The sequence below is a fragment of the Scyliorhinus canicula genome, chromosome 13, assembly GCF_902713615.1.
Source record: "Scyliorhinus canicula chromosome 13, sScyCan1.1, whole genome shotgun sequence".
Taxonomy (NCBI): domain Eukaryota; kingdom Metazoa; phylum Chordata; class Chondrichthyes; order Carcharhiniformes; family Scyliorhinidae; genus Scyliorhinus; species Scyliorhinus canicula.
In genome coordinates, this window is record NC_052158.1 from 137434620 (window position 1) to 137447639 (window position 13020).

A 13020-nucleotide genomic window follows, 5' to 3' on the forward strand; every position below is an offset into this window, starting at 1 on the left:
ATGTCTCCACGTGCCGCTGACGTTATCTCTGCACCTCAACTTGCCAACGGGAAATCAAATGTTCGCAAATTGTTGCCCTGTATTTCCCACTCTCGCAGGTTCCAGAACTCCCGCCTTTGTGTACCGCTCTTTACAGGCTTACCTACACAGTGCAACATTCACCATAAATAGCAAAAGGTTTGGTGCTAATTTGACGGCCTCACTGAGGGAAAGTGTGGAGAAATGTCAGACGTTATACAAGAAGGCTGTCCTGTGGTTTGATGTTAAAGCATATTGATAAGGCAGATTAACAACATTTTACTCTGTGCATAATTCCTACCTGACCTAGAACACTTGATGCAAAAATCACTACAGTTAAAGCACAAGAATGAATGGTGTGTTATTTAGAAAAGCGCTAGAAGGAACTGATAGTATTTTTGACATTGTATCTTACAGACCAAGGGCAGAATCCTCCAGGGGAGGGGGGGGGGGGGTGCTGCGGGCAGGGAGAATTTGGCAGGAGGCCCAAGGATTGGTTTTACGTCAGTGTGGATTTACAGCAGGATCGTCCGCTGCTGCCCACCATGGTGGATTGGCAAACCCACTGGTGGCTGGTGTGAAACTAATTTGCCTTCTGCTAATGCAGATGAAGTCCTGACCACCCATGCCTGATTCTCCATAGTGCCAGCGGGGAAATGTTCTGGTGTGAAACGCATCTGGAACAACATGGCATGCAGATGCCAGGATTCATCTGAACAATGAGTCAAACTTCTTCCAGAGTTCAGGATGCAGGCTGATGTCAACCCTGCGCCCTGGAACACCACAGCAGTGGGTGGGGAGAGCATCTACAGGTGGACCGACCAGAGCCTGCGTCCTGGAGGCGGTCCATCTTCCAGCTTCAGAATGTTCCTTGAGATCCATCCTGTTTATCAGGTGGTTCACCAAAGGCAGCTCTTCCTACAGAGAAAAGAGAAGCGAGAGCATTTAACTGCCTTTCATGTGGTCCAAGAGTTGTCAATCATAGCTAGATGTTTAGAAACATTGCGGTTAGTTTCACAGCAGGCTACGTGAAATCCAGACAGCACGGTGATGCGCCACCATGAGCAGGGAGCTGGAGCATCGAAACACCAGCACTGATTCCATTTTTTTGACGATGCTGTATTCTCCGCCATATCGGGTACACCGCTACCAGCGGAGGGCAGCTGAGAATCCAGCCCGCTATCAACCTCAAAAAGTAACGTTTTTATTAGAATTCAAAAGGTGGAATTTTCTATTGATAGAATAATTTCAGGAGTCAGAGCCATTTTCGGACTGATCATTATTGGCTACCTGTCACTGCTGGGTGGGTAGCCATTGGCCAATGTTCACCTATCTTCAGCTAGAATGCTGGGAGGCGGTGACCTATGAGGGCGATCCTGTTCCCAGTTCTGCCTTCAATTTGCCTGAGTGGGGCCATGAAGATCACATCCATAGCCTTTGGTGAGCCAATGCTTTATGGTCGTACATGATGAAATGAAAAATGAAATGAAATGAAAATCGCTTATGGTCACAAGTAGGCTTCAAATGAAGTTACTGTGAAAAGTCCCTAGTCGCCACATTCCGGCGCCTGTTCGGGGAGGCTGGTACGGGAATGATGATATACGTTTCCTGGCTGTCCTCAAAAACACCACATCCTTGAGGCAAATCAGCATGTCACAATTCATTCAATGGGGAGGAGGTTGGAATATTGGTTTCTGTAAAACTGTGTTTACTTGCTGCAAAATGGTTCTTGTGATTTCTCTTCAAACCCCAGCACACGTCGAGTCCCAAGGTGGATGCTGTCATTAGCATTCTTAGTTTGCATGGCTATGAGATGCTGAAACAACCGTTCTGGTGCCTGGACTGCTCAGGGGCTGGGGGAGGCTTGCATTATACCTCAGAATGCGTTGGAAGAACTACAGTGAACCTGCCATTTACAGAGGCACGAAAAGCATTGTAAAGGGATTTGAAGGGGGGGGGGGGGGGGGGGGGGGTGGCAGCATTGAAACATGGAAGAGGAGGAAAATCATGATGTAGGCCGTATTGTGGAGGAAGGTGAAAGCAATTTGCCTGTTTGCAGTTGATGCATTGATGTGGCCCTTTTAGCAGGGCACATCTTTGCAAGCAATTTGTTTCTATGTATCTTTACTATTGTTGCATGTCAGCCCATTATGTTGACTTACTGCTGTACCTATATTTGTATGTCAGGGCCACTGTGACCCCTTTTAAGATGGGCTGCCTCTGCACTTATCTCCAGGTCATACATTTATCTCAGCTCTTCCCAACAAATGTATTGAGTAATGGAGTTACCAAGTTGATTATGTGTTAAGACAGTAGGACACTCGACTGGACTCATATAGCTTCCATAAAGCTATCCTTCTGTCTCTACATCAAAGCATTGTCTGAGGACGTGCAGGAATATCATCATTGTACCTTGTCTTTCACTGCCGTCTTTCTGGGAAATTACAATGTTTTTTTTTAAATAACTGTGCAGACTATTAGAGATGTTAAATGTTTTTATTCATGGAATAGTGAGCATAAAGAATGTATGTGATGTGATGTGACAAGTGTCGTTCCTTTATGCTTCAGATTCCACTCTAATGTCTTCTAAATTGTGAACTCTCCTTAAGTGAAATCCTAATGAAAGGCAGATGTGTTGGGGCTGGCTGCAAGCTCTGTTCTGCAGCCATTAGAGATTCTGCTGGCTCTGTGCCCCCAATGCGTTTGCATTCTTGAGGATCCAGCTCCTGCTGCAGCGACATCATGTGTTCCCCTCAAAGGGCATAACGTGCTTGTGGGGAGGCAGATGCTGCCTTGTTAATAATGCTGGCATTCAAGGCAGACAATTGTTCGTCTGGTGCTGCATTTTAATGATAGTTGGTGAGTCCTCAAAGCAGTTAGTGAGATGAGAGGAGTAATGCACAAGGTCACTGAATCCTTCCTTAATTGTTGTCTTAAGTGTCTCAAAACCATGTCGATATTGACACTTGGAAGGTTAGTCACAACCATCTCAATAGCAGCACAGGACAGCCCTTGTTTCAATATTCATGTGGCTATCTGTTGATTCCACTGCAGATGCCATTGATATCGTGAAGCTGATAATGGCAGCCTGCAGGCCATGTTGTGTAATGACACCTTCTCAATTGAATGCACCAACATTCCCAATACATTAGTTGCTCTGCATGGAGCCAAGTGCACTCTTTACTCTGTCCCAGAATCAGCCTTTTTCTTCTTAAAGCAATCTTCGCATTGCTGTATAGCCATCAGTTGTGTGGACCGCCACAGCCACTTCCTTGGGCTTTATTCCTGCCCATTCTTCTCTCATCCTCGTATCTCACCGGGCTGGAGAGGCGCCGCATACCCCAACCGGCACTGCGCCAACCACGCCAGCGCCAATGGCGCCAATTCTCCACATTACAGAGAATTGCATCCCGGCGTCGGGGCGGCGTTGTACGATTGGCGCGGCACCGCGCTGATTCTCCGACCCGGGAGGTCGGAGAATTCCACCCAATGCTTTTCAAATTCATTTCATGAGAAGTCAGTGTCACTGGCTGGGCCAGCATTTATTGCCCACCTCTACTGCCTTCCGTTTCAGAAGGCATTTGAGAGTCAATCACATTGCTGTGGATCTAGAGTCACATGTAGGCTAGACCAGGTAAGGATGGCAGCTTTCCTTCCCCAGAGGTCAGTAGCGAACTAGATAGGTTTTTCTGACAGTTGTTTCATGGTCATCATTTGACTTTTAACTCCAGATTTTTATAAAATATCACCACCTGCTGTCATGGGATTCGAACCCGAGTCCCCAGCTCCTGGTCTCTGGATTACTCATCCATTGACAAGAGGCCATAGTTTATGATGGTGATTGAAGAGAATTGGTCTTCCGATATTTAATTGAAGAAAACTTCTGTTCATCCAATACTCAATATTGGACGATTGAAAATTGAATATTGTGTTCATTAGGCAATGCTCTTAATTATAAACACTTCTCGCCAGAAATATCTTTAATGAGACTTGCAATAATCTTGATCTCTCTTTGTTAACCAGATGATCAACTCTTCAAACGTCTTCTGTGGAAACAATAGCTCCAATGAATCACTTGACAGTCAACCACCTGTTGTCGAAGTACCTGAGGAGACTGCACTAAGGTAGGGTGAAGAGAATTTCTGCTCACATCTTGCTGAATGTTTTTGGCAGAGCTGACTGTCGCTGCAATCGATGGCTTGGGTTTCCCAGTTGGAATGGTATTGCAACTGTCTGCCTTTGCCATCATGGCAACTCTGAAATTGACAGCAACCTCTGAACCTGGACACGTGCAGTTAAACATGCAAATCCAGAAGTTGCTGTAACTCACTCCCTGCTCCTCCACAGCACTGTTGAGTTCACAAATGAATATCTAATGAAATCACTTGAATTGACATGAACTTTCACTTTTACACAATTACTCTTGTTACACTTTGTTAACTGAGGTGTAGCTGAGATGTTAACTGAGGTGTAGCTGGGATGTTAATGGCATACTAAGTTCATAATTATGATACATAACCTCTCTGGCCCTGAAAAAACAATTTTATATCGGTGGAATGTCAAATGTTTCCATTATAATAAAAATAACCCATATATGTTTAAAATAATTTTTGAAGTATGTTCATAATATTTTGTATCCACCCTGATCCCAATCTTTATTTTGCTCTCTGTAAAATGGTTACAAATTGAAAGATAATCAGAGGTTTTCACACTCTGGCTTGCTGTCTGTGAGAACTCTTCAATGTGATTGGCTGCTTAACCTGTTGATAATATCACTGCTGCTGGGCATCATAGATGTTCCTGAGGAGAAACCAAATCAAAGTAATGCCGATAAGGAGATACCCACACTCATTAGATCCATGTGGGAAACGTTTTTCAGCAGTGAGCCAAGCCATTGTTATTTTTTACTCTCTTACTTTAGTTGTGCAGCATGCCTGAACAAGAAAAGCATTTAAGGCTTGCTTGTCTGGCCTTCACTTCTGGGCTTATGTCAACAGCAATGGGGAAATATGTGAGAGACTGGTCCAAGTTGACTCTCCCCATGTGATAATGTTTGACGACCAAAATCAGGCAAATCTTGTGTGGGAGAGTATCCAGTGTTGTTCCATGTTGTTGTGCCATGCTGAACCCTGTGTTGTATTCCAGCCATAACCATCACAGCTACACTGCATTGGAAGAGGACGTATTAGACTGTGCATAGAAACACAGCTGAATTTGTTGTTAATTGAGGAAATTCATGCCCATTTTAAGGATGAATGATGGGCAGATGATTTGGTCCCACCACTGTGATAGGAAGGCCTAACTGATTTAATCCAATTAAATATGACCGCATTATGAATAACGTTTAATTGATCACATCCATAGCAATGATATTGGAAAGAGTCACACAAAGGACTGGGATGGTCCACCTTTGTGCCTGAAACCCAGGGATATCTTTCAAGTAGAGAATGCATGAAAGGTTAAAAATTGTCGAGTCAAGAATTTGAGTGATTCTGTGCTGGCACCGCTTCCAGTCACTGTTGGCAAGGGACTCCATGCTAAGTAGCTCATGATTTCACAATTGCTTCAAGTTAAATCAGAATGCTAAGTGAAACGAGAGCTGCATCTCTTTGTAAAACGCAAAAACCCAAAGTAATAGCTATTGAAATAAATTCCTCTCCCAAAGCAGGAGTGAACAATTGAATTTATTTGTTTACTATGTTTACCTTACAGAATTAAATTGAATGGGGTTGACACATCTGTTGCATTCTGGGAGGTCACGGAAGCTGAGTTCCAGCAATGTTCTGTTTCGAACGGAAAGAACGTCACTCCCTTGCACACCATCGGTGGTTTTATTCTCTTAGAGGAGATGGTTTCTTTGGGGAGCAACTATTTTATTGGTAAGGTGCTTTGGTACTGAATGCCTTCACATCTCTTTCCTTTATTTTTTTTGGAAATGTTTTTTATTGAGTTTTCATATTTTATATCCAACAAATTACAAATTATTAGAAAAAAAACACGCAAAAATTAACATGTATATTTACAGGTAAGCATCTTCATAATAACAACTGTGGCCACCCCCTTTAACCGGCATACATATTTTACATTCCCCAATATGGCCAAGGCACATGTTTATAGGCATTTATTAACAATTTGGTTTTGGGCCTTAGCTTGCCATCAGACTGTCTCTTGCGGCTTTGTCCTTCCTTTTTTTTTGTTGGAATAATTTTTTATTCAAGTTTTCAGCAACAAATTTTATCACAACAAAGAAAAGCAGTACAAAAACAATAAATTAACAAGAAAAAGAAATAAGCATAAAACCATGAGAACAAACACCCATAACGAACCCGTACCCCCCCCCCCCCCCCGGCTACCTTCCCCCCGATTCCCGTCCATTTTCCCCTGATTCTTGGCCAGCCGACTATTCTTCCTCTTGTTCGTTGGCCGCAAACAGGTCCCGGAACAATTGCATGAATGGCTCCCACGTTCTGTGGAAGCCGTCGTCTGACCCCCGGATGGCGAATTTGATTTTCTCCATTTGGAGAGATTCCGAGAGGTCGGACAGCCAGTCTGCAGCTCTGGGCGGTGCTGCTGACCGCCAGCCAAACAGGATTCTACGACGGGCAATCAGGGAGGCAAAGGCAAGGGCGTCCGCCCTCCTCCCCGGGAATAGATCTGGCTGGTCTGAAACCCCGAAGATTGCCACTATTGGGGATGGCTCCACTCTCACCCCCACCACTTTGGACATAGCCTTGAAGAAGGCTGTCCAGTACTCCACAAGTCTGGGGCAAGACCTGAACATGTGGGCGAGGTTGGCCGGGCCTCTTTGGCACCGTTCACATCTGTCCTCCACCTCCGGGAAGAACCTACTCATACGGTTTTTTGTTAAGTGGGCTACATCTCTTTCCTTTATTAGAACAGAGTGGTTTGGATACAGGCCTCTTATAGGAGAAGACAGTTTAAGATTCAGTGAGCTTGCGTGTCAAACAAGTCAAAAAGCACCAACTAAAATACATACCTAATTGTGCAGATTAGATATTGTCAACTGACAAGAAATATAGCAGCAGGTGAACAAGAAAATGATAATATCATGAGACATTCTGAACTACAGATCTATGCGCTTTTCAATTATACCAGCTGTGTTTGGCTTTTTGTAATGTCTCCCGCAGCCCTCTGATACACAGTCATTTTAATCTGCCATAATCTGTCACTTCTTGTAACCGACGGTTATCTGGACGTCAATGTATTCACACTGTTTACATAGCATTCACAAGGTAGATTCAGAGTAGTGGGTGGTCTGATTGTGCTTAATGTACTCCATCCAGATGCAGTGATGGATCGCTCGGCTAATTGTGTCCCACCTACACCCAGTTGGCATCCTTTGGACTTGGTGAACTGTAGAGGGAGCCTTTATGAGGGGAATTGAGTGAGGATCAGAGTGAGTAAAGGGACAAGGTCATCCAAGGTGGAGGATGAAATGATTGAGCTGATCTATTATTTGCAGAAGTATGGTTGTTAATGAAAACTATTGGCAGCTTGAATCTGGAGTTGTCAGTTTTCCTGAACCAAGTACAGGAGGAAGTAAGCTTTGGAAAGGGGCTGAAGATAGTGATGGACACAAAGAAGCGGTCAGCGGTGGTCCTCTTTATGACTGAGACCATGGGAATAGGTGGTTCACATAAGATGGCAAGGTGGAGGATTTGAATATGGAAAGGAGAGTTTGTATGGAGGGAGAGGTTCCAGGAGGTGAGGAGGCCAATGAAATCTGAGGTGAGAAGAGAAGGTGAGATTAGGTGGAGATGTAAACAGTCAAGAAAGAGATGTCACTAAGCGAAGGAGGAAGGAGATTTTGTTGAGTAACTCGGGGTTAGCTGATAACATAAATTTGAAAGGAGAAGTGAGAAGGAAGGAACCTGTTGAAGTGATTGTAGGAGATGGAGCTAAATCAATAGGGAGAGTGATTTGTTGACATGGTCATGCTGTTCGTGTTGTAGTTTGGGTTGTACAGTTGATGGAAAGTGTTGTTGGGTGGAGAGATCAGTTAGGGATGAGGTCTTGTTGTGAATGAGTCAAAGTTAAGATATCAAAGTGATTGTCCGCACTCTGTTTTGGTTAGCAAAGGCCTTGTTCACAAGTAGACAGATGTTCCTGAGTAGACACATTCAGCTGATTTTAAGATGCCCAGATTGGATAGGTTGGTGTTATTTTCCTTGGAACAAAGAAGGCTGAGGGGTGACTTAATTGTGGTGTCCACAATTATGAGAGGAAGAGATGGGGTAGAGCATTCTAGAACCAGGGAACATAGGGTTAAAATAAGTAGCAGATGGTGTAGAGGGGACATGAGGAAAAACGTTTTTACGCAGAGGGTATTGGGAGTCTGGAATTCGCTGCCCCGGTTGGTGGTGGAGGCAGAGACCCTGAACTCTTTTAAAAGGTACCTGGATCTGCACCTTAAGAGCTCTAAGCTACAGTGTAGGAAGGTGGGATTAGAAAGGGAACCTGGGTGTCCTTGGACCTGCATGGACAAGATGGGCTGAATGGCCTCCTTCTGTGCAGAATCAACATGGTTTTTGTGAAAAAAAGGCATGTTTGACTAATTTGAGAAAGTAATAAGAACCTTTGATAAATGAGAATCGATGGATGTGCTGGACATAGATTTCCAGAAGGCATTCGACAAGGTTCTTGAAGGTTACTATGCAAAATAGGATCTCATGCTGTCAGGAGTAACATATTAGCCTGGATAGAAGATTGTTTAGCAAACAGGAAGTAGAGTGGCGATAAATAGGACTTTTTCGAGTTGGTAAGATGTGACTACTGGAGTGCCATAGGGATCAGTGCTGAAGCCTCAACTACTTACAATTTATATCAATGACTTGGGTGAAGGGATGAATGTACAGTTGCTAAATTTGTTGATGACACAAAGATAGGTGAGATAATAAGTTGTGAAAAGGAACGACATATGGGGCGGGATTCTCCATTTCAGAGACTGCATTGACGTCAAGACAGAATCAGTGAATTTCTACGACAGCACAATTGGCGCCAGTCCTGGAGCAATTTACCCATCTGGGCTAGCAGCGGCGCTATGTAGAACATGACAATTCCAATGAAAAACTATGTCAGTTTCACCGGGGTCGGGATTGGCACTCGAGAGGCTGACAAGCTGCAACCACATATTAGCACTCCATTCCCCACACACACTCATCCCAGCCAACAAGGTGGCACTGGTTGCACTGGTGCCCATCCCTTTGATAGGTCAGCTGGGGCCAGAGAGTATCTAGGAGGATGGCCTGGGGGGGTCACCCATATGACCCATGGCACTAAGTTCCCAGTGGGTAGTCAGCAGCGTGTGCAGCCGCATGGCTGCCTTGCCAGCTGCGCCAATGGTATTCCATGCCCGTGCACCCTGACCCCACAGCCCACCTCCTGGCTGCCCCCTGCTACTCACCCCCCCCCCCCCCCCACCTCCCTCCCCGGCTCTGGTAGAAGCCCCCCGGCCAGCAGCACAACTGGCAAAACACTATGGCGACGTTGGACACTTTCCGTACCCCCTCTCTGTTTCCCAGCAGCCATGGTGCCTGTTTCCCAATTTTTGAAATCGCAAGTGAACTTTGCCGTCGGTAATTCCCCCTGGCGGAGCATCGCGGAGGCCCCGGAGAATACTGGGTCAGGCTCGCTAATGAAATACCCGCGGCTTTCACTGTATGTAAGGGATGGTTCACTCGACTGACAACTTGAATGGGGGGGTATATCTTGTGAAGAAAGGCGAGATAGCCTGGGCCTGTATCTCCTTGAGTTTAGAAGATTAAGAGGCGATCTTATTGAAACTTATAAAGATTGACAGTGGGAGAGACCAGAACTTAGGGATACAGTTTAAAAATAAGAAGTATTCCATTAAAATAGAGATGAGAAGATTTGTTTTTCTCTCAGAGGGTTGATAACCGTTGGAATTCTGCTCCCCAGAGAGTGGTGGAGGCAGGGCCAATGTATATTTATAAGGCAGAGGTAAATACATTCTTGACTAATAAAGGATACAAAGGTGATATGGAAAGCGGAAAGGGTTGACAATGATTGAAGAGTTACAGAATACTGAAAGGGGAGGGGAGGATGTATGTGGTGGTGGCACTGTGCTGGAGGAGGCAGAATTAGAGTGGGTGAATGTGGAAGTGAGGCTAAGGGGAACCGGATTATTGTTCTGGGGGAAAGGGGTGAGAGTGGAAGTGTGAGAAATGGAATAGACACAGTCAGGGTCCCTGTCAACCCTGGCATGGGTTGGGGGAGGGGCGGGGATATAGGAGGGGGGGGGGGGGGGGGGGGCAGGATAGCTGGAATTCTTTGATAATGAAAAAGGGAGACATTTTGTAAGTGTTGGGATGGAAGATGGTGACTTGAGGAAAAATACATATTTGTGGCAATTATATGGGAGGTGGATTTCTACCACAGAATGTTTCATGTTGAAATGAGAGCAGACGAGGTTAAAATTTCAGCCAACGGATGGCATCTTGACATTTCAACGCTTCCCCACTGCAGCACTGAAATGCCAGCCTATATTTTGTGCTGGTTGGGACATGAACCCTCCATCTACTACCTCAGAGATGGGAGTGGTCCATGACTGACGCTGTGAGGTGTAAGGCTACCGCCGGATGTAATGTTACACCACGTTTTACTGAGTGCAGCACATCTGCAACCAGTTGCAAGAGCATGTGACTTTTATACAACTCCAGTAATTAGTTTCCCTAATACAATTTTGCCATCTTTAGCTGGATGCTCTAATTAGGTCATTGCCCATAGATTATCTTTTATTGAGTATAAATCCTGATTGACAGTTAAGAAGAAACAGCTATTTTTTGTTTCCAATAAACTGTTACACAAGGTTTATTGTGCACGGAGTTCATATTCCTCAGGGTTGTTTTTTTAAGAGGGATATTTCAAATGAAGAAGCAATATTCTGATTTGTTGCATTTATTTTATCGTTGTTGACTTAATGATTAAAATTGCTTGGAGAAATGTTAAAGTTTTATCGAATTAAAATTTAATGCCCTAAAATGGCGTATAATAAGAGAACATGCACATCTGCTCAGTTGCACCAGGATAATTAAGTCACATCAAGAATCTTCTGTGAGGGCAGCATGGTGGCGCAGTGGGTTAGCCCTGCAGCCTCACGGCGCCGAAGTCCCAGGTTCGATCCCGGCTCTGGGTCACTGTCCGTGTGGAGTTTGCACATTCTCCCCGTGTTTGCGTGGGTTTCGCCCCCACAACCCAAAGATGTGCAGGCCAGGTGGATTGGCCATGCTAAATTGCCCCTTAATTGGAAAAATGAATTGGGTACTCTAAATTTAAATAAAAGAATCTTCTGTGAAAGGTCCCGCGTGGTAAACTATCATCATCTTGTGACAGATAATTGGTCCAAAGTAATCTCAAAAGTGCTCTTCCTAAAGTTTTTATTAACGTAAATTTTGAAGTGCGTAACATTTTCAGGAATGCAACATTCCTGCCTGGATAACTCTGGATAACTAAGGGTGGCATAGTGGCACAGTGGTTAGCACTGCTGCATCACAGCGCCAGGGACTTGGGTTCAATTCTGGCCTTGAGTAACTGTGTGGAGTTTGTACATTCTCCCCGTGTCTGCGTGGGATTCCTCCGGCTGCTCCTGATTCCTCCCACAGACCAAAGATGTGCAGGTTAGGTGGATGGGCCATGCTAAAAATTGCCCCTTAGTGTCCAAAGATGTGCAGGTTAGGTGGGGTTATGGGATTACAGGGATAGGGTGGGGAAGTGGGCATAGTTAGGATGCTCTTTCAGAAGGTTGGTACAGACTCGATGGACCAATGACCTCCTTCTGCACTATACAAACTCTATGATCCTATTCTATGGAAGCAAATAATCATAATGGGAAAATTCACAATTTTGAGGGGCTATAATGTTGGCATCAGCTTGAGACTTTAACTTCTTTGCGACCCTACCTACCCGGCACTGATGCCCAACACGCAGCTAAAAAACAGTGAGCTGAAATGCTGGGATGGAATGGTTGCCGGCAACTCCAAACACAATTTTAACCTCACCCACTGGGCATTAGGGTGAAAATCAGATCTTAAATCTGGGATATAGAGAACAGGTTTGGACATAGCACATTAATTGTGAAAACATAAAGCTTGGCCAGATCCCGTAGAATGGATCAGGAAGACAACTAAGTCAATAAATGTCGGTTTAATAATGGTTTTTATGGCTACTTATTCCCAGTAACCAAACTCAGCAAATTTGGCAAATATACTTGGGAGTTGTTTTTTCGGCTGCCTGAGAGCCCATGCCAGGAGCCAATGGTTCTATACTATACTATCTGAACATGGGAAAAAGCGGGCTTATGCCAGTAACTCAACCAATCTACAAACATACAAATTAGGAGCAGGAGTAGGCCACTCGGCCCCTCAAACCTGCTCCTCCATTCAATAAGGAGCTGGATTCTCTGTTTGGGGGGGTCTATGTTCTCCTGCTGGAGATGAATCCTGTAGCCATGTCTCCATAATGGCTATCTTATCACACTTATTAATTTCTATTTATACTATCGGTTTATCTGTTATGTTTCAAATGCCACGTGCATTCAGATATAGAACCTTTAGTTTTGTCCTTTTATTATTTTTGTAGCATCTAGCCTTATCTGCTGATTTACTCTTATATTTGTCCTCTGTCCCTTCCTGTCATGGTCTGTTTATCACTTCCCATATTAGTCCCTATCTCTCTGGCCTTTCCCCCAATCTGTGATATACCACCAATGGGGTTCTCCGTCCCTCCGGCCCTGGTTTCCTGCACGGCGTGCTCTCGCCTGCAGTGGGATTCTCCATTCCCGCAGCTGGCTAATGGGGTTTCCCATAGCGGCCACCCCACGCCATCGAGCAACCCGCAGACGTGGGTGGTCTGCCGGCGCAGCGGATGTTACCGCCAATGGAGAATCCCGCAGCACATCTTCCTAAATTTGATCCCTGGCTGCCACTATTTAGTTTAAAACTCTCGCTACTTCCCTAGTTATGC

General features: G+C 44.9%; 1 protein-coding gene across 1 annotated transcript in view; it reads left to right on the top strand.

Moving 5' to 3' along the window:
• dner (delta/notch-like EGF repeat containing) overlaps positions 1 to 13020 on the top strand; it is a 331812-nt gene that overhangs the window by 183605 nt on the left and 135187 nt on the right. Inside the window, exons 3-4 of the mRNA XM_038816147.1 lie at positions 4042 to 4142; positions 5731 to 5897. Coding sequence (XP_038672075.1) covers positions 4042 to 4142; positions 5731 to 5897 — 268 coding nt within the window. The remainder of the gene's footprint in view (positions 1 to 4041; positions 4143 to 5730; positions 5898 to 13020) is intronic.